Below are 21,628 nucleotides of genomic sequence, written 5' to 3' on the forward strand. Positions count from 1 at the left end.
GGTCTAGGATTTCTTTTATCAAAACCTGTGAGAAAAAGCCATTGCTTACCCGATGCTGATTTTCCGGTCATTGGGGTGGGCAGGTTTGGTTCTCGAGGTGCTGGGCCCCCTTGGGAATTCTTATCCCACAAGTTCACATTCTTGTAGTTATAACTGTTAGGGTCTCCCCATGCTGAAGTGCCATCATCAATGTCCATTTTCCGACTAATCGACTGCGGGGATGGCTCTTCCCAACCGCTGGGTTCCTCATCTTTAGGGGTTGTGGGCTGGGGCCCACTGCTCCAGTTGGAATTGGAAGGTCGAACACTGCCTGGAGGTGGTGGGGGTGGGCCTCCCCATGAACTGGAAGCCTCTGGTTGTGGTGCGGGTGGCTGCTGCGGTTGCTGCTGTTGGTGCTGTTTATTCCAGGAATTGGGCTGCCTGCCTGTCTCATTCCATGCAGGGGCTCTTTTGCAATCTTCCCACCCACCTTTTGAAGCTAGGCTTGCATTCCCACCATTACCCCAAGTTCCAATTTCATTCTGCCCTCCTTCACCCCACCCAGACACCGGCTTATTTGCAGAACTTTCCCAATTGCTGTTTTTTGCTTGATCGACTTCCTCTCCCCAACCATTCTTCCCAGAAGTCCATCCTTGATTGGGCTGGCGTCCACCTCCCCACCCCTGATCCTTGCTGGGATTCTCATTCCAAGAGGAAGGTGTCTTTTCATCTGGTCGTCCTCCTCCCCAGTTGGAAGAATTGTTGTTCTTATAATCATTCCAACCTCCTGTATTCTTGGGGTCTTTCCATTCTGTCGAGGCTGAGAGCTCTCCCCATCCAGACTTCATTTGATTGCTTTGGCTGGGTGCATCTCCCCAGCCCCCTGAGTTCTTGGTCTGTGTGGCAGCGCTCTCCCACCCCTCAGTTCCTTTGTCAGATTTCCCCTCAGGCCTTGGCACTTCTTCGATATCCCACACTGTGTCCTGCTTAATTTGAGTTTGGCCCCAGCCAGTGTTTGAGAGCACCCTAGGGTCCAAATCAGTTCGGCTCAAAAGAGTCTGCAAGACAGCCTGGCAATCAGGATGTGTGGGCCTGTATGACCGACGGCCAGAATTATGACTGTCACTACTTCCTGCTTTATGGTTGCTTCCAGTGCTCTGACCTCCAACTTCACTTCCTGTGGAGCTGGAAGATCTTCCCCAACAGGGAGCCTGGGCATTGCCTTGGTTTTCAGGGAGGGGGTGGCCCTTTTGATTGTCCCATGCTCCAGTGCTAGAATTTGGTTGGTTTGGACCACTCCATTCTCCAATTTTCAACTCATCAGACCCAGTAGGCTGTTTCCATTCTCCCTGAGAGACCCCAGATGTCATTTTGTTCCCTTCACCCCATTTGTTGTCATTAGAGTCCTGAGGGCCAAAGTTCCAGGACCCACCCGTAGACCTGTTATTGTTGTCCCAAGAATCATTTTTTGACCCAGTTGATTTCTGAACAGAAGCTCCTTTCCAGGAGTCTTCTCTATCTTTTCCATTGTTCCCATTATTTCCAGAATTGCTTTGTCCAGAGGCTGTGTCAGTTCCAGAAGGCCCCCTAGCTGCACCCCAAGATCCAACACTCCCAGTCTTTCGATCTCCAGTGCTTTGTGAAGGGGCATCAGGGCTCCTGGAGGTGTTCCCCAAGCCCATTCCAAAGGGCATTCCCTTATTTTCCATGGGGTTTGGTGAACTTAAGTTCAAGGAGTTAGTGTTTCCATTTTTTGGTCCATCAGTGTTATGAATTTGAGCCTGTTCTCTGCCAGAGACAACAAAATTAACACCCGCATTTTCCATCTTTGACTGCTGTTCCCTGGATGCCTGACCTACTGTGCTAACCTGTGCACTGGAATTACTATTATCTGTTTCCAATGCCCCTTTCCTAGAAGTTCCTTCTTGGACCAGCGCTGGCCAGGCAGATGGGTTGCTATTTGGGTTAAAGTTGCTGAAGCCAGAGCCAGGTCCAATTCTATCCTGACCACTCACATTCCTCCAATTACCTAGTCCATTGTTGCTCTCTGTGGTAGAGTTGGAAGATTGAACAGATTTAGCCTTAGGGTCAGATTTCCAGACCCCAAGATTACATTCGTTCCCAGAACTTGCAGACTGGCACTGGCTCCCTTTGCCTTTGTTACTAGTGGTGCTTCCTGGCAGAGTGCTCTTCTCAGAGCCAGGGTTCGAGGCACTGTTGTTATCGGTGGTGTTTTCGGAAGAAGATTCAGTGTCTTTACTGGCAATACAAGGCCACTCTTCCATGTCAGACCCGTCTACAATCACCTTGTCCCAGATGTGAATTGGGTTGGGGGAGGTGCCGTTGTTGGAGGAGGCTCCCGGGCCCCAAGTGGAATTTGCATAATTTGAAGCAGCAGCACCTCCAAGGGTTGACTCTGGGAAAGAGATCATTTCATCAGTCACAGCGGCACTTGCACTGCAATCAGTGCCGTTCCCAGCTCTAACTGCCTCTAGGAGAGCTCATTCAGACTCCCCACAGATGGGTTTCTTCACCCAGTTGCATCTCCTGGTTGACTATATCACAACTGAGTTATCTCTTCTCTCCCATTTGCCTGTTGTTATCTGCTATGTCTAACTTCCAACACTCTCTCAAAGTTACCTTCTTGCCACCTTTAGTGACAGAAAGGGCTTTCTTGTATCCTGAGACAAATGCAATAGTACCCTAAACTTGCTCTGTATCTACCCTCAGGGATCTTCCCGCCTCAGCCTCGAGTGTTAGTATTACAGGCATATGCCACGATACCCAGGTTGCTCTGTATTTTAGCTACTCTAATATAGTTGATAGCAGTCATCTCTGAAACTTTTGGTACCAGAGACTGAACTTGGGATCTTGTGGTTGCAAGGCAGGTGGCAGCACCACTGAGCTAAATCCCTGGGCCTGAAACATATTTTTGATTCTCATTCTGTTACTGCTGTATAGTTTCTTAATGCACAAGAACAAAGCTAAATTCCTTAGCCTGCTATTTGATTAACATGCTCTGTGACCCAGGGCCAACCAATCCCTTCTAATCTTTAACTTTCTATGCAGACGTCATTCTATATGGATGTGTCTTCTTACCCAGGCATTGTTCCAAGCTGGCACTTCTTTTTCCCTCCTGAATTCACAGTGAAATTTACCCCTCCTTCTGGGCCTGGTTCAAGTGCCATTTCTTCCATGAAGCTGCTTTTGAGCTCATTACCCAAAAACAATCTTTCCCTGCCTAGATAGAGCCTTTTCCCCAGTGCTACGGCAATTCCGTTCACATCTTTCCTTCCCCATGTGCTGCCTCTTTATTGGAGGTCCCACCTTGCTAATGTGTCAATTCCACACAATGGCCAGTGCGGCGCTGCTCAGTGAGCATCTGCTGAATGATGAGTACCCACTGAGCTGGACACTGGGGCACAGGCGCAAGCAATGTTCCCCCATGGGGTAACTCTGATAAACCAGTCAAGAGCAAATATATTCTGGTGGAATTTACCATATTTGGTGGGGGGAAAATGATGTCTCTAATGAGATAATTTCTTCTAAATGTATTTTAGCTCCTTTAACTAGAAAGCTTTAAATCAACATGCAGTTGAAAAAAGTATTCTATAGAGCTGTGTAAAGATGAAGAAGCACAGAATCCCAAACTCTGGAAATTTAAAGGGCTCTTTGGTTTTAACTGTAAACAAGAGGGCGACTCACATCGAGTTACCACAAGCCTGTCTAGGCCTGGCTATTCATGGCTGCAGAAATGCAGCAAGACCAGCCCCTCACACGCTTCCTTTTGCAAGTGGTCGCCAGAGGCCAGGCAGGAAGGGCTATGAGGCCTTTCCCTGTCCACCCTGAGCCTTGTCTGCCAACTCCCACAGAGAAGGCACACAGGTAGGATTACTTCTGCATGTAGCCTGTGTCACTGCTAGGCTTTCTTCTGCCCTTATTACACACATAATGAGGAAGCGACAGAATTTTCATTCTTTGTTCAAGTTCAGAGTTGAAACAAATCATCTGTTTTTTGGCGGTGGGGTGAACCAGGGATTGAATTCAGGACCCAAAGCACCACTGAGCTACATCCCTGCCCAAAAATAAAGCATCTCATCCGTGACATCAGGTGTATATTACAGTTTAACAAAATTCAAAATCCAGTAGCCTCAAAAGAAATACTACATTACTTAAAAATCTACGGCACAACAATGGAATAATCCTATTTAGTGCCCTCCCCATCTATACTGTAATCTTAAAGTTCCTTCTCTAGTCCTAGCATTCTGGAAGTATAAACAGGGCATCTAAAGATTCAGAAGAAGCCCCCATTCAAGCCATTCCCTGAACACACGTGTGGAACTGTAGAGGCTCAAAGCTGCCGTGCTACTGTCTGCGAAGTAATGAAAAGCCTGACAGCAGCTAGTGTGAGCCTCTCTACCAACACAGTTCAGGACTCTTAAGCCCCAGCTGCAGAGAGGCATCCATGCACATTTCATCCTGAGATCCTCTCCCATCTTCTGAATGATCCCAACAACCTAGGAAATCAGTGGCTTTTGCGGACGTTACTATGGAGTCTGACTTTAGAGCTGCTGTACATAACTCACAACACTGTACCTCACCTGGTGCAGTCCCACTCTCACTCTGCAGCAGCGATCCTGACACTTGTGCGTTGTTTGGGTTTGCTCCAGGTGCTGTGCAGGGAGGAGGCCCCGCCCCACCCCCGAGGAGCATGCAGGACGGTGGAGGGGGCTGTCCACGTTTTAGTAACACTTTGTGGTCCTGCTGGCAACGGAATCGCGGAGGCACCTCCCGAGGCATGTAGCGGGCGGCGCTTGGCGGTTGTCCGTTCGGCACTGCCACCCTTTTGGCATTGTTGCCACCATTGACTGGTGGCGATGGAGAGCTGCCAATCGGGCTGGCGGCCGTTGGTTGGCTTGAACTTGGTTTCGTCACTTCGGGCACTGAAAGAGAGTGTTGAGAAAGTCTTTAAGATCAAATACATTTTTCTAAAAATCAGTAAGAAAGCATACATGAGACCAATTCTAACAAGACAATTATTTCACTGTACTCTAAAAGGACGCAATCTTTCCAAATTCCTGAAGACAGGGTTAAGGAGTAGCAGGCAGTGTTGATTCAAAGACAGCAAGATCATAGTTACATCCCATTGATTAAGGGGAGAGGGAAGCAACAACCATTCCACAAAAGGAATAGCAGAGTTAATCCCCATGAAGGATGCCAGCAGGTCCATGGTAGTCCTGATATAGCCACAAGCTTCTTAGCTCATATTTGCAGTCCCTGGAGTTCACACTCCCTCTGTGCTTCTGCAACATGCTGCCTACATTTCTCCACTACTAAATTTACCAGGTTATATCACAATTGTCCAGTGACAGCCTCTCTCTTAAACTGGCCCCAATTCTGTGAAGACAGGGACCATCATTCATCTTCTGCTCCTTAATGCCTGGCACAGAGCAGACTCCTATGGGGAAATCTCAGGTCTGGAGAATCAGAGCTCCACTTGGCTTTGGTTCCTATATAGCTGCCTAAACTAAGTCTTGCTCAGCATTCTGTGTATAACTCTTTTAGCTTTTGCCCTTCAAATTGTTATTGCAATTAATACAAAAATTTCAAAATGTAGATTATTTCCTATTTTTTAAACTTATTTGGGTTTATTTACTTTTGGTACTGGGGATCAAACTCAGGTCCTTGCACTTGTGGGGCAGGCGGCGGAACCACTGAGCTAAATCCCAGGCTCTCCTATTTACTTTAAATAATACAACTTATACCTTACAGACATCAGAGAAACATGAAGAGCAACCATGAAGCCATACTCTGTGGGATCCCTCAACCCAAAGAGGTTCTCTACAGATCTACACCTCCCTCTTTCATCCTTAAAAAAGACCACTACCCTTTCCAAGAAAATCTGCCAGCAAACAGAGGCTGGCAGTATTACAGAAATAATCTGAGGCCCAAATCCCTGCTACCTAGATTAATGCTGGGGCCAGCTCTAGCAGCAGGACTGCTTTGACTGCTGAAATGATGCTGGACCAGCATGGTGCCATTTAACTGGCTCCTTTATGAGGAGAAAGATACATCATCAGAAATCAGGGGCCCAATCTACTGCACCACAGACCACTAGTGAATACTAAGGTCTACAGCAGATACTACTGTGAGCTGACAAACTGAACATCTCGAGCCCACTGACCTACAATGAACAGCTGCAGTGATAAACAATGGTCCATGGCCTTTACGCACTGTCTCCATCTCTTTACCTTCCACACACTCAACCCCAAGACACTCTGGCTTTTGCCCTCAGCATTTCTCTTATTAATTGATAGTAATCTTCACTGCCAGGCTAATGGGCACTCGCTGGACCTTTGTATCTTCAACTTGTCTGCAGCTTCTGCCAGTACTGGTCAGTCCCTCCCTCTCTGTTTGTGAGAGACCCACTCTGGCTACCTCTTCAGCTCTTCCTCTCTCTTCCTTTGTGGGCTTCTCATACTCTGGGGATCAGGGGTCAGCAAGCTTTCTGTAAAGGGCCAGACAGTAAATATTTAGGCTTTACTGGCCTTGAGGTCTTTGTTGCAACAATTCAACTCTGCTCTTATACAGTGAAAGTTCCCACAGACAATGTGTAAACAGAGTGTGGCTATGTTCTAATAAAGTTTTAAAATTTACAGATACTGAAATATGAACGTTCCTATCATTTTCAACTCTTACGAGATACTTTTCTTTTTTCCTCCAAAACTGAAACATACAAAGAATATTCTTAGCTCACAAGCAGTACAAAAACAGGTGTCAAATCAGATTTGGGCCATAGTTGGCAATTCTTGCCTTTCACTATTTTCTCAATTATACTTGCAAAATGGAGGCAGAAATTGGCTATGAGCTGTGTCTTAAAAAAAAAAAAAAAATCTAGCTGTGTGTAGTGGCAGGTGCCAGTAGGTCTAGCTACTCAGGAAGCTGAGGCAGGAAGACAGTGAATTTGAGGCTGGCCTGGGTAACATAGCAAACAACAGAAACAAAAACAAAACCCATGGCAGACATGGTTAACAAAATACAAAATGTGAGGTGGGGCCTGCACCCTTCCCAAAATTAACTTACTTTAGCATAAACTTTCTAATGCTGAAGTTTTAACTAGTAGTTGTGTGATTTACTATCTCCAAAGCAGATCTCTTTAACCCTTTCCATTCCCTAACAATGCATGAAGTCATGACTCAGCTGTGCTCAGGTTAGCATCCTAACACCATCTAAGACTCCTCAATTTGCCCCTGCCAAAACATGCACAAGAACCCCTCTATCACCACGATTCTTAACCAGGTAAAAGTCTTCATTACTTCCCATCAGGACTATATTGGTGCTCACTATCTGAGCACTTGGCTTAGAATAACACATTCTTTCATTCTCATGAGGCAGCCAGTTACATTTCTGAACAAGGGGTGCCCATGACTATCAGAATATACAGGCAATTTACAAGGTGTGAGGAGCTGCAAGTAATGTATAAATGATTTATGTGGGGAGCAACTCTTTCAGTATTAGTAAAATGAGCAAACTAAAGGTTATCCCAGCCACCACACCACACACTGACCGCAATATGCCTCTGGAATAAACTCAGAAGACAGAATTGCAGCCAATGGACTGTACTGGCACACAACCTCAGATGTGCTGATGGGAAGTGTTATTCTTCAGGTGGGTGCTACTGGGACAAAGAGACAAGGTTATGATTAACTGCTTTGAACCACAATATCCAAAGATTTTAACTTACACTGGGCTGGAAACTGCCCTATTACTTTGATTCACCATTGGGACGTGGGGTTAGAATAAGTGTCACTGAACAAAATTTATGACAGATATTTACTATGGAAATGTGAAATGTGAGGCACCAGAGCCCTGCAAATTTTTAGGGACAATACCTTAGGTTCTCAAGATGGGAAACATGCCTGGGTGTTTAAACCTTCCTGGAGTGACAAATTTCATGACCACTGGCCCAAAGTGCATGTGGTCAACAAAGTTGCTCTCTGGTCCTTCCCATAGTGTGGTGCCCATTACAAGAACTGTAATTTCCATCCTGGACACTGCTTCTCTACGAATGCAGCTTAAGGACATGTTAGTTTCTATAAACCAGTCATTTCATACCAGTAACTCTTATTAAGCCAACCATCATCCTAATCAACACCTTTTGCTAAGGTTAAACTGCAACAGCCTAATTCTTCCATTACATAGTCTATGCATTTCAACTTAACTCTAATCTTTTTCTTCATCCTGTTACATTTCAACTTGTTAAATCTAATGTTACATCCATTCTTCAAAACTCTTTTGATTCTAATATAGAATAGGAGGATCTGAGCTTCAGCCTGAGGTGCTTTTCTTCTGTTACCTGGGTGGCAGGCCCAGCTCAATCTAGTCTGTGCCATCACAGAATCTATACCCCAAATCCCTGTCCTATTCTATGTCCAGATTTCCTTCCACTATTCTTTTCTAATGATGGAAGATAAAGGAAGAAAAGATGATGAATCCATTTTTTTCTCTAAAATATGGAAAAAGCTTACTTCAGTCCTCTGTACAACCCAAGACCTGGGCATCAGGACAGTCTTTTCTTTTAGGGTCTGCTGGGGGAAGAAGGGTAGATTCAGAGTTAAGGGGAGATAACCTGAAGAAGATACTGGGTAGAGAGAATCAGACCCAGAAAAAGGTTCACTGAGGGACGAAAAGAACAACATGTGGAGTACCCAATAAAGATGAAGAAGCGACAAAAAAACAAAAAACCTAGAAAGGCCAAGGCTGCCTCCTACTTAAGAGTCTAACAAACCTCAGTGACAATTATTGTTATTTCCTGTCTCCTTCCTGGTTCTAACAATTATATTCTTTAGGAGACCTGGAACAAACTCTCAGCTCACTTTAGGATTATTCTGTGACTGAGGGGGTGGGGGACAAGGAGAACAGGGCACTGTTATTCCATCTCTGACAGGCAAAAAAAGACCTTAAATGGAAGGGAAATTTGGTAGTGAGCAGAAAGTAAGTTTGATTTTTTTAAGACTTTGGTAGAAGAAAGAGGAATATAATTTAGAACAGATTACCAAAAAACAAAAAATTAAACCCACTCACTTTAAGAAAGAATGCTTGATAGATTTTTGGTTTTCCAACAAAACCAGGAATAACTTAGTTCTGCAATACAACTAAAACTTGGCTTCATGAGCATTAGACTTTGGCCAGGCATAGGAACTTAAACACCATGTTTCAGCAACCACAGAACCTGAGCTACTCAGGAAGACATCAATTTTCTCATCCACTGTCTCCATTAATCATCAAAAAGTCCTATAATATGGACACTGTACCACTATAAATGACACTGTTACCATGTAAAAGCATAGTTTATATTTCAATCTAGTAATTTACAAAGTTAATTCCAAAAGAAAGCCTACTTTGGGGCTGGGAACTAGCTGAATGAACAAGGGGAAAACACTATCCCCTCTAACCAATTAAGAGAATTAGAATAATGGTTTTGTTTACTTTCTAAGTTACTCTAAGTAACTTTTCTAAGTTACTACGAAATTCCAAGCTAGATTCTTCTTTAAAACGTCTTTTTGTTGGCACTGGAGATTGAACCCACAGTCATTCTAGAGTTACATCATTAGCTCTTTTTATTTTGAGAGATGGTCCTGCTGAGTCTCCCAGGTTGGCAATCCTGCTTCAGCCTCTCCAATAGCTGGGATTATAGGTGTATCAGACCCAGTTGGAAACGTGTATGTGTTACTCAGGATCAAACCCAGTACTAGTAAGCTACATCCCAGCCCCTTGTGTTTTTTATTTTGAGACAGATGCTAAATTACCCAGGTGGGACTTGAACTTGTGATCTTCCTGCCTCAGACTCCCAGAATGCTAGGATTACAGGTGTGTGCCACCATGGCCAGCTTTGACATGTCTTTTGATTCAAAATACAGTACAGTGCTGGGCGGGGTGGTGCATGCCTGTCATACCAGCACTCGGGAAGCTGAGGCAGGAGGATTGCTGTGAGTTTGAGACCAGCCTGGGCTACATAGTGAGTTCCAGGTCAGTCTCAACTACATAGTGAGACCCTGTCTCAAAAAACAAACAAATAAAAAACCAAAATACATTACAGTAATGTCTACTTATCTGAGAGTGTTTCCATAACTAAGTTTCCTAAAAAAAAACAACAAACAAAAAAAAAAAACTAGCACTATTTTGTGTTAGTCCTTCTATCACTCTGTGTGACATGCTTTGGCCTGGTAGTCCAACAACAACAACGACAACAACAACAACAACAACAAAAAGAGGGACGAAATCACCTCTCCTCATCACCCTTATTTTCCCCCAGGTTATCATTCACATCTAGGGTAGTGTTCTTTATATCCTAGGGTCACCCGTGAAGCTTTTAAAAATGTACCTGTTAGGGACTTAGCCTGGGATTGTCAAAGTCTAGGCTGTTATTTTAATACATGCCTCATTTACAATCACATGTGGGTGAGTGTACATGTGTGTGTACACACACAGGTCAGCAACAGGACCTATCTCAAAGAATTGTCTCTCATTCTTTTTTTTTTAATATGGACCGCTTCACAAATTTGCATGTCATCCTTGCGCACGGGCCATGCTAATCTTCTCTGTATCGTTCAAATTTTTAGTATATGTGCTGCCGAAGCGAGCACTAAGTCTCCCATTCTTAAGGAGAACTGACAACAAGTATGACAGATACCAGGTAAAACTATATAATCCAAAGTGTTAGACAGAAAATGATCAAGACATGATATACACTTATCAATTCCCCCAAACAAATTACTATGCATCACAAACATACCAATAAAAATTTTAAAAAATGAACAAAGAAAGAACTGAAAAGACATGCACCCTTAGGTTGAGAATGACCTGGGGGGGGGGTCACATGCTTTGGTTTGTAACATTATCACGCTATTTAACAGGTCATATAGAGTTAACCTACTCAAAATGTATTATCTTTTAAAAAAGCATATTCTAGTCTCTAGCTCAGGACAGTGTTAACTTTCTAGATGTGACATTCCAATTTCAGACTTAACGCATGCACTCTGTAGTTCCTATCTAAAATGAAAAGCTGTTGTTTTATAATTGTTCTTTAAAAACTCTTGAAAAGGTTCAGTTCAAAATCATGACTCACAACATACTTTTAAAACTAAGTGTTTACTTTTTTTGCCTCTTAACAAATTTAAGGCCAACTAGAAACACTCACACAAGTACTTTTAATTCGTCATTAATGCTTTCCAGTGGCTGCAAACAACCCACCTTAATTACTCTATACCTACTCTTTTGAGTAGATTAGGGGCTTGCGTCAGCAATAGTGTGAACTCTAAACACAAAAGGTTCAAATGAGTTAAAGGGTGGGGGGGAACCACCTTACCTTTGGTTTTTTGTTCCGTGACCTGGAAAACAAATGGATATAAGAAAATGAGATTTACTTTTTAATTCATTATTACACCATAAGATAATTTTGATAACTCCAGTAAGTCAAGCTGTAAGATATTCAGTGCACAGGCATAGTTAAAATCTAGGAAAAGAAGCTGGAAGTCAATTCACATGTCCTTCTACAGACTGTAGCCCTATGTCCAGGTATAGTTTACATGACCACTGCTGGAAAGAGTTGTAAATATTTAAAAATTTAAAAAGTGCTCCACTTTTATTAAATGATGAAGATGTTGTCTGCCATTCTGATTGCTATGACTACAGAGAATCAAATACTTTTGCTCTCAAAACAAAACAAAACAAAACAAAAAAAACCCCCAAGAACTCAGGGACCCATCACACAAAGAGTCAGAGATCAAGACAGGCAAGTAGAATTCGAAACCAAGCCTTGCCACTTCCTGGCTGTGTGATTTCAATTTTCCACTTAGCTGCTGAATGGAAATAATAATAGTATCTCCCAGGATTAAATAAGATATCCTCTGCCAATGCTTAATACATGTCTGCTGTTATCATCAAAGTTTATATAAAATAGCATGAAGTATAGTAAGAAGACTGAAGTAAATATGCATATTTTGAACAAACAGTGCTTTGTTAAAAGTATATTGTGTAATAACTAAGACATCTATGGAAGTAATTAACATAAAAGGTTGAATGGCTAAATATAAAAGTGGGTTTTAGACAGTCTGGAGAGATGTTTGTCATAGGAGTCACAGGGAAAACTGCTTCTGATACTATTGAGGGTAAAATAAAAATGGCAACTAATTATACATACCCTGTCATATAGAAACTAAGCCACAAAAAGTCATGCATAAGAAACACATCCAACAGGAAATATGCTAGAATTCAGCGGTGGTTATATTACGCTTTCAAGATCATGGGTGACTGATTCAGACTCACTTTTCCCAACTGTTAATCTACTAAAGCACTTTTGTATCGGTTACCTGGCTCTTGAGATTAAAATTATTAGAAAATGAATGAATATTGCAATCTTCTTAAAAAAAAGAAAGAGGTTTGGTTATCTGTAGCTGGTGGTCATACTGGGTAAATGTGGTGGAGGTTCATGAAAAGTTATCTTTGTAAGGAACATCCTGTAGCTGACCTGCTCACCTTGAAATGGATCCCAGCACACCTCTATCAGACCCTGAATCTGAGCTAAACAATTTACTCATAGAATCTCCTAAAGTGCTTTTCACATTCCTGTGTTAAAGGACAAGCTAAGTTTACTGTACTAAATTTGTAGAACGGTATCTTAAATGAATGTGTTTTTGGTGCTAATCGCTATAGAGTTCAGTTCTACTGAAAATTTCTTTGTACAATTTCTCTATAATCCCCATGTATCCAAGAACTTACATCTATACACCAATTCCTTAAGGTAATTTAGGTTTGATACCACCATAAATACTTCTTAGAATGCCATTCTGAAGATCAGTTACACAGAAGTCAGTGCTTTCCCCAGCTGTAAGCAAAAGACCCAAATAATGCCAAATATGTCTTATAATGTGGATTCTGTTAAATGACCCAACCCCCAGATGGTAAAATTCTGGACAGCCAAAGCGTGCGTTATGCCAACACTACACAATGCTCCTTCAGTGGCCTGAGCGTTATGAATGAACGGAGGCCTTCTTAACACCTCTTTTATGAATGGAAATCTAACACGGTTTACTCAGGGATGGTTGTTTGGAAAGCGCAAACGGCGACAACCATTGAACACAGTGGGTAAAGCTCATGTTTAATTTTTGTGTGGAAGTAATTTTAGCTTTGAATAAATGCTAATGCTTTAAGAAAATCGTGTTGTCACCTTTTTTTTTTTCTTTCTTTGTGCAGGGTAGGCAAATGTTCCACCACTGAGTACACCCCTAGCCCACCGTAATTCATTCTTGATGGTTCATTTATTATTAAGTAAACATTTTCTCAGTGATTATTGGGCACCAGGCACTGCCCTAACTACTGGCAATACAAAAATAAGTGAAACTTTGAGCAACTTATAGCCAGTCTAAAGCAGAAGGCAGACGCAAAGAGATAAAGCACTGGGTACACAGCATGAAAGATGTGGAAGCACTTATAAGAGACTCCACTGATGTGTGCTAATAGAACCTCTGGCACCTTCTTTATAGTTCTTCACATTGTAGCACATTTTATGCCCCCTAGTTGTATTTACAGTAAGGTTGGAAACCACTGAGACTATCACATGGTAAGCTTTGGGCTTTCTACCCGAAGCTGCTAAACTGGAATTTAATTCTGAAATCATGCAAAGCTCTGTATAACAAAGTGCTACCAAAGGCCATGTGTCAGCCTCGAATGATGGAGCTTTCACTGGTAATAAATAACTACATCAAAACTTTATGGAGATTTGTCTCTGCTACGACTTCTTAATCAGTTTTCAATGCAGATGCAAGCACACAAGGGGACTGACAACTTGTACATCCTCTGCATAAATGAACCCAATTCACCCATACTCTATTTAAATCACTTTCCTATTAATAGAATCAACAAAGTTTACAGATGTATAATTTATTAATCACTTCCAGATACTATTTTTGGTTTAAGAAACCACCGTTATCTATGTTAAGAATGAAGATGGAATGCACATTGTTTAAAATAAATGCTCTGGCCAGGCGTGGTGGCACACGCCTATAATCCCAGCACTCGGGAGGCTGAGGCAGGAGGATCCCTGTGAGCTCGAGACCAGCCTGAACTGCATAGTGAGTTCCAGGGCAGTCTCAACTACATAGTGAGACCCTGTCTTAAAAAAAAAAAAATTGCTCTGTTTGTCCTCTTATTTTTGTACTGGGGATCAAACTCGGGTCCTTGCGCTTGTGAGGCAGGCCACCAAACCGCTGAGCTAAATCCCCAGCCCTGTTTGTCCTCTATTGTCAGCAGCTTCTGCTTGAGATCCCTGGTGTCCAGCCTATTAGATGTCCACTCCCAGAGTGCATTGATTTTTCTATACCAATTTAGCAGGCAAAATGTATGAGTACTCTGAAGAGGAAAGGCATTTTCTGAGGTGCTGACTCACATCACTTCAGCTGCACACCCTGTCAGGATATGCAAAGCACAGGGCAAGAGCCCAGAGGTCATAGGGGCCACACCACTAACATCCCAACATGGGCATCAGCATACAGCAACCTCAAGGATGGGGGACGTAGCTGTGTATTGGACATGAAGTACAAAAAAGCCTCTGGATTGTTAGCTGGCTTCTTTACTCACAGCCTTTACTCTAGAATTTCAAACAAGTTTAACAAACTTAGATGAGCACTAGCACTTGCAAGCAGGAACCCTGACAACATGAGGATGTGATGGGGAACACACCGCTATAAGCAGACACACAATTAAAAGCAGACAAAACCTTAAAGTGCACAGCAATCTATTATAGCATCAAATGATGAATGTTCCTTTTAATTAAGTCATAACAAGAAGAAAAAAATATATTTCATGCTAATATGACAGGATCATATGCAACAGAATTCAGAAGACATTTCCAGGATTGTTTTTATGCTGGTCCTCACATCGATCTACTGCAGTATCTCAAAAAGTCAGGAGAATCGCTGTATCCAATGATGCTAGGAAAACTTGCAGTGCCCCACATACCTCACATTGGCATGGGTCCAACTGCCTTGCCTCTGTTCCACATCTAGAGTTGCTTGCAAACATCAGAATACTTTACATGTCCCTCAACTGAGCCTGCTTTTGAACTTGCCCGCACTGAGATCCTGCTTCTCAAGTGCTTTAGGTAGCAGGTACAAGAGCTGGGAGCAAATTGCTCTTCTTCCCCAGAAGATACTGCAGCAACACTGCTGAACCAATAGAAAGAAGTCAGAGCAGATGATTGCCAGGGCAGGGGACACAGTTAGAAGGGGTGGGCAGGACATTCTAAGTACTCTCTGCTTCCAACAGCATCAAACACTTCCACTGAGATCTGACAGGTGACTGCTGTCCACACCATCTCTTCATTTAGCATCTCTTTCTCTAGGCAAAGTTCTAAAAGCCTCATGTGATGTTCTACTCCCTAAAGTACTATGCAGACCCACTGAATCCTGTTTTTTGAGGGATATTCTACATGACATTGTTAAACAACAGTGCTATGAATGAATCAAAAGCACACCCAGGCACATTCTAGCAAGTTGTGTGTTTTGTTTTGTAACAGGGATCAAACTCGGGACCTTACACTTGTAAGGCAGGCGTCAGCAACATTCTAGCCAGTTTTGAAAAGTCAGTCTACTAGACTGCTGAAGAAAATCAAAGTCAGGTATAGTAGTAGCACATGCCTGCAATCTCAGCTATTTGGAAGGCTGAGGCAGGAGGATTGCCAGTTTGAGGCGACTTAGCAAGAGATATAGCTCAATGCAAAGTCCTGAGGGAAGGAAGGGAGGGAGGGAAGGAAGGAAGGAAATTTTTAATATTTTTAATTAATTAATTAATTAATTAATTAATTAAGGGTACCGGGGATTGAACTCGGGTCCTTGCGCTTGCAAGGCAGGCCACTGAACCGCTGAGCTAAATCCCCGGCCCCAATTTTTAATATGTTAAAATAAAAATTTAAAAGGGCTGGTAGTAGAGTGGTAAAGCAATCTTGGGTTAAATCCCCGTACTGCCCTCAACTCATCAAGACTTATTTTTTGTTTGTTTGTTTGTTTTTTTGAGACAATATCTCATTATGTAGTTGAGACTGACCTGGAACTTACTATGTAGCCCAGGCTGGTCTCGAACTCACAGAGATTCTCCTGCCTCAGCCTCCCGAGTGCTGGGATTACAGGCGTGCGCCACCATGCCCAGCTTCATCAAGATTGAATTATGACACAAATAGGGAAAAGTTGAAAAGTTGGTAACTCTGCCTTTCTCAATATTGTTTACTGTTGTTTCACAAAGTCAGCCACACTATTAACATTCACTTTGTGATCACAAGGGCAGACCTTAAACTGTTCCCTACTTTCAAAATTTTAAACTTTTAAATAGACTAATCTTCCAAGTAGCAATATTAAAATGTCAGTATCCAAGCCAGCCATGACAGTCACTTATCCTGGACGTTTGGCAGATGTAGAGATAGGCTTAACCGATTACACTCACCTTCTGAGTGGCTTCTTTTTTCTTTTTATCCTCTTTCTTCCTTTTCTTGTCTTCCATTAACTGTTCTTCCCTTTCTTGCTCCTTCTCTCTGTTAAAGTAATGACATACCGGAAAGTTACACATTTTTATTTATAATACATCTCCACAGCAAAATTCATCTCTGACTGCATAAACACAGTATTTTACTTAAACCAGAAAGATGCATAAAACTTACTACATTACCCCTTTCATAAAACATTAGATTGTCTGGTTTCAAAAAAATCTATTAAAGTAGTTTTTATATACTATCTACAAGAACAAACACACACAAGATTAAAGTATTTGTACTCAGCAAAGGAGCTGATTTGAATATGACAATATTCAGCTGGTGTTATGGCTTGTATCTAGATGTCCCCCAAAATCTCATGTGGTCATGGATGGAGCTTTTCAGAGGTGGCTCGATCTAGGGTGTGTGATGCTGGCATCAAGGATGTTATGCTGGGATTGATTCATGGTGCGATGCTAGGATTAAGGGTGCCCCACCCTGGATGTGAGGGCTACCTGCCCCAAGGTGAGGAGCCTAGATAGAATGCAAGGGATAGAAAGAGGATGCTGCTGTCACTGCTTCTCACTTTGCTAATTCCTCACTACTTCACTGCTTTGATGCCTTCTGCCTGCCATGGACTGTTTTTCCTCTGCCATGCCAGCCTACCTTGTAGTCAGCTGACTATGAACTGAAACCTCTATAAACTGTGAGCTACAATAAACCTTTCTTCCTTTAACTTTGGGTATTGCGTATTCTGTCTCAGCGATGAGAAAAGTAACTAAGACAGCTGGCTTCTGGCAGTACTTTTCCCCCTCGCAGGATTTTTAACAAATAATGCAGAATATATTAACTCAGTTATTAAATATGTGTATGTATATAATTTAGTTGTTTGCCCATGAGCTCTTCAGAGTGGTAAATATACAAGTCTTTGCTCTATATGCCAAATATTCTATCTGCTTGCAATACGAGGACTGAAACCAGGGGTACTGTCCCATTCAGCGATACCTCTGCCCCTTCCCTTTTAATTTTTTAGAAGTTTGAGACACAGTGTTATTAAATTGCCCAGGGTCGCTTCAAACTTGCTGATCCTCCTGTCTCAGCCTCCCACATCACTGCGAGAAAAGGGCATATGACACTGTTTTTGGCTATGCCTGTGCTTTTAAGATAGATAATGATTGTCCTATAAATCAATATATCCCCTTTGGTTGAATTCACAATTGAATCCTCCTGTATATATGAATTATATCTATCAGGGTTCGTTCTACCCCTTTGAAATTAAAAATACATGGTAATAAACATTCCAGTTGAAGAAATGTGCTAAAAATCTTAACATAATTTCTAATGAAGATTTGAAAAGTAACTCTGAAACATTAACATTTATTCTAATGCCAACAACTTTCACTCTAGGTATCTACTGGGAAAACCACAAAATCAACCCTTCTGTAACTTTAATGCTCAAGATAAGAAGCCCAGATATGAAACTAACTGAATTTCAAAGGTGGAAGAAGAGTTAGAGGACAACTTCCCAGTTTCCCACAGTATCAGATACTGCATGACTTAGGTTCGCAGGTGATTCAACACATCAAGGGCATGGTGATAGCACAGATATCACCTAGAAGGTGAATCAAATTAAAAGAAAAGTGTGAAGGAAGTAAGTTTGCAAATAGCAAAAATCACAAAGATACTTCCTAAAGGACTCAAGTCTTCAAAGGTCTAGTTTAGGGCCGGGGATGCAGCTCAGTGGCACCGCGCCTGCCTGGCAGGAGCAAGGTCCTGAGTTTGACCAGAGGTACTGAGAAAAAAACAAAACGCCTATCGTTTAATATACTCAACCTATACAAAAGAAACTGAGTACCAAAACTGAGGTGGGCTCTTATGAATAGGTAAGTAATGTCTTTCATCCAAAGTTAAATTTAACCTAAAGATAAGTAATTTTTTTTCTTTCTGTTTTTTTTTGAGATGGAGTCTCATTATGTAGTTCAGGCTGGCATTGAACTCAGTATGCACTCACTGGGTAGTAGAGTAGTTCAGGCTGGTCTCAAATTTATGGCAATCCTTCTGCCTCAGCCTCCTGAGTGCTGGGATTACAGGCGTGTGCCGCCATGCCCAGCAGAAATTAAGAATTTTTAAAAAATCATTTTACCTATATGTTGTCACTGACTCCATATTCAGTTAGCTTTTCTCCTCTGCACTCCTGGGAATAAATATACAAAAGCCTAATATGCAAAATCTACACTCTAAAACCAACGTCTGTGAAAACTTTAAAAACACAATAAAGTTGCTGGGCTTGGTGGTGCATGACTCTCATCCTAGCTCCTGAGATATGAGGCAGGAGGGCTGTGAGTCTGAGGCTCCATCCCCAAAAGACAAAACAAAACAACAATACAATCAAGGAAGAGATTCTGCAGGGTTTCTCTGGATTCAGCTTATGTCTACATCAGTCTAAGTGGGGAGCTCTCAGAGAAAACTGAGTCACAGCAGTGCAAGATCTGAAAATGGGCTCTGAAACTGGCCAGAGGGCGACCATCTAGGATATGCTGGTCACAGACACAGCTAGATTTGGCTCCAAGGGCTTCTTGATTTTTCCAGTTGCAAAGAGAAGGACAAGATGTGGTTCTCTATCACCATCACCCTCACTAAGCTTCCATATTTTATAGTGAAACAAGTACAGAAAAGGAGCAGCCCAGACTAGATGTGTGTTTAAATACTCAGCACTTTATAAAGCAAGTTGTCATTTTATTCTAAGTCTAAAATTACTCTAAGATTAAAAATTTATTTTTAAAATGCAGTGTAAAAAAGTAGTTAAGTCTTTAATGAGATACATTCTTTAAAAACTAACTTTTTCAAACATTTTCCCTATAAACAGGTAATTCAGAGAAAGGGACTGAAATTCATACTCACTAGATGTACATTTATTTCCAAAACAAGTATTTTTCAAAGCTTTCCAGGAGACAGGCTAGGCTAGGTTTCACTGATTTTTTATTGTGCATCTTGGTAAAATTTAATGTTCTTCTTGTATTTTACTTCCTTAGGGAGAATTTATTTTTCTGACTTTAAAAACCTGCCATTTATTTAAATGAATCAAATGTCACCTTCCTTCTAATTCAGGGGTGCTCTATGTAGGCTATGTATTAGCATCATTTGGGAAGCTTTAAAAAAAACCCTATGCCAAGTCAGAGCCTAAGCAGAGTGAGGAAGACATTCAGACAGTGGTAATAGGAGACTGATTAGAGGGAATGACCAATAAGTAACCAGCATCCAGGTTTCATACCACTGAAAAAGGAATTACACAAATGAAAAGGATATAAATTAGTTATTAGCATGAACTCATCATTTTCAATATAGAGATATGGGGAAAGATACAACTATACATATGGATGTAACTTTGCTTCATGCACACACTACACAGACACATATACACACTTAAGAAGAGAGTTATTCCCTAGCTCTGCCATTATGACAGCTGTCAAAACAAGCAACATCCAAGAAAGAAAGAAAGAAGGAAAGGCAGACACCATCCAAATGGTAATAAACTGACTTACCACCTAGAATTAGGGCTTCTAAATACCATTATTCACTAGAGAACCAGAGTTCTTTGGGAAAACAAGCTAACTCTGGGGCTAGGGCAAGGAAAGTCCAAGATGAACCTAGGATGTATATCTGCCACAAAGAAAGTACTCAAGGAATGAAGGAACAGGTTAAATGGTCACAGAAGACAGCTTGAAGGGGGCTCAAGGGGATAATCTAGGATGAAACAGCTATCAAAATGAATAACAATAAAAGCTTATAAACTATTGTATAAATTAGGAAAACACAAATCCATATATGCAGAAAAAAATGAAGCATTAGGTGACAAGAAATAGAATATTTACTTAGTTTCAAAGCACCTCCACATAAAATATTGTTTAATTTAAAAGGGAAAAGAGTAACTGCAGAAAAAGAGAAGCTCGGAAGAAGTACCACCTTAACAAAGTAACCCACGTGAGTGTCCTCAGCAGCCAGACAAACTGAAACCGAGTCTCCTGATAGGACATGTGAGAACAGAAGGTTACCACCATGATATTCCTTTCAAATACGAACAACTTGAATATTATTATAAGGAATTACCAGACAATTCCACATTGAGAGGCATCCTATAAAATAACTGGTCTGCAATCTTTAGAAGTTTCAAGCCACAAAAGTCAAGAAAAGCACAAGGAATTGTTCTGAATAGGAAAAGACTAAGGTGACAACACAGGGCCAATGGGGCACCTTGGCCGGGGGAGTCAGTGGTGAAGTATCAGTGGTGATCTTTTCCTGTGATGATTACACTGTGGGTCTACAGGACAATATTCTTAAAACAACTGACAGCACTGACAAAGGGCTGCAAATGATGGTCAGCAGTTTAATTCTCCAATACTCAGGAAAAAAAAAGGAGCTTTTCAAAATCATACACATTCAAACTCTGTACATTCAAGACTGTTCCCAAAACAAAACGAAACCCAAATAACAAACACAAAACTAATGCCCAGGAAGCACTCCAGAACAATCAGAAATCGCTAGGATTTTTTAAGCCCCCTCCCAAAGGGTTCTAATATGTAGCTAAGATTAAGAACCACTGACAGAAATTCTCATTCAAATCTACACTTTAAAATACTTTAGGTATCTAACATGAGCTGAGCACTTTTCTAAGCTCTGGGATATGACAGAAAACCAGGGTGCTTACCCTGCAGCAGAGGGGATAGGCAACAAACAAGATAACAAAATTTATGTATAAAGCATAATTTCAGGGGGCAGGAGTGCCCCAAGGAGGCCAGGGCACAGTGAGCTGATGGAGAAGGGCAGGGGAGAGGGCCCCACCCTCTACAGCATGGTTAGGGAAGGCCATTCCCACAAGGTGGCATAAGAATGGAGACCACTAAGGCCAGGGATTGGCTCAGTGGTTCCGCTGCCTTCCTGGAAAGCACAAGAGCCCCAGTTTGATCCCCAGTAGCACACACACACACACACACACACACACACACACACACACACACACAAAAGAATGGAGGCCACAGAGGTGAGACTGGTCAGTGTGGCTCTCAGGAGCAGAATATTACAGACAGAGATAATGGTGAATATAAAGAAGCAAGATGACTTGTCTGAAATATG

The 21,628-nt window shown here is 41.9% G+C and overlaps 1 protein-coding gene and 1 non-coding gene across 9 annotated transcripts in view; both read right to left on the reverse strand.

Annotated features, from left to right (window-relative positions):
* The window catches only part of Tnrc6b (trinucleotide repeat containing adaptor 6B), a 227,315-nt gene that overhangs the window by 47,561 nt on the left and 158,126 nt on the right, over nt 1-21,628 (reverse strand). For all 8 annotated transcript variants that reach the window (XM_010612493.2, XM_010612497.3, XM_010612528.3 and 5 more), the window contains 4 exons: nt 16,474-16,561; nt 11,348-11,369; nt 4,581-4,922; nt 50-2,395 (listed from right to left, as the gene is read on the reverse strand). In XM_010612493.2, coding sequence (XP_010610795.1) covers nt 50-2,395; nt 4,581-4,922; nt 11,348-11,369; nt 16,474-16,561 — 2,798 coding nt within the window. The remainder of the gene's footprint in view (nt 1-49; nt 2,396-4,580; nt 4,923-11,347; nt 11,370-16,473; nt 16,562-21,628) is intronic.
* LOC117287016 lies at nt 10,518-10,625 on the reverse strand. The gene has a single exon (XR_004518197.1). It is a non-coding gene; the product is annotated as a U6 spliceosomal RNA (small nuclear RNA).

Source organism: Fukomys damarensis, unplaced genomic scaffold (genome assembly GCF_012274545.1).
Source record: "Fukomys damarensis isolate Sample0158 unplaced genomic scaffold, DMR_v1.0_HiC HiC_scaffold_19, whole genome shotgun sequence".
NCBI classification, from domain to species: domain Eukaryota; kingdom Metazoa; phylum Chordata; class Mammalia; order Rodentia; family Bathyergidae; genus Fukomys; species Fukomys damarensis.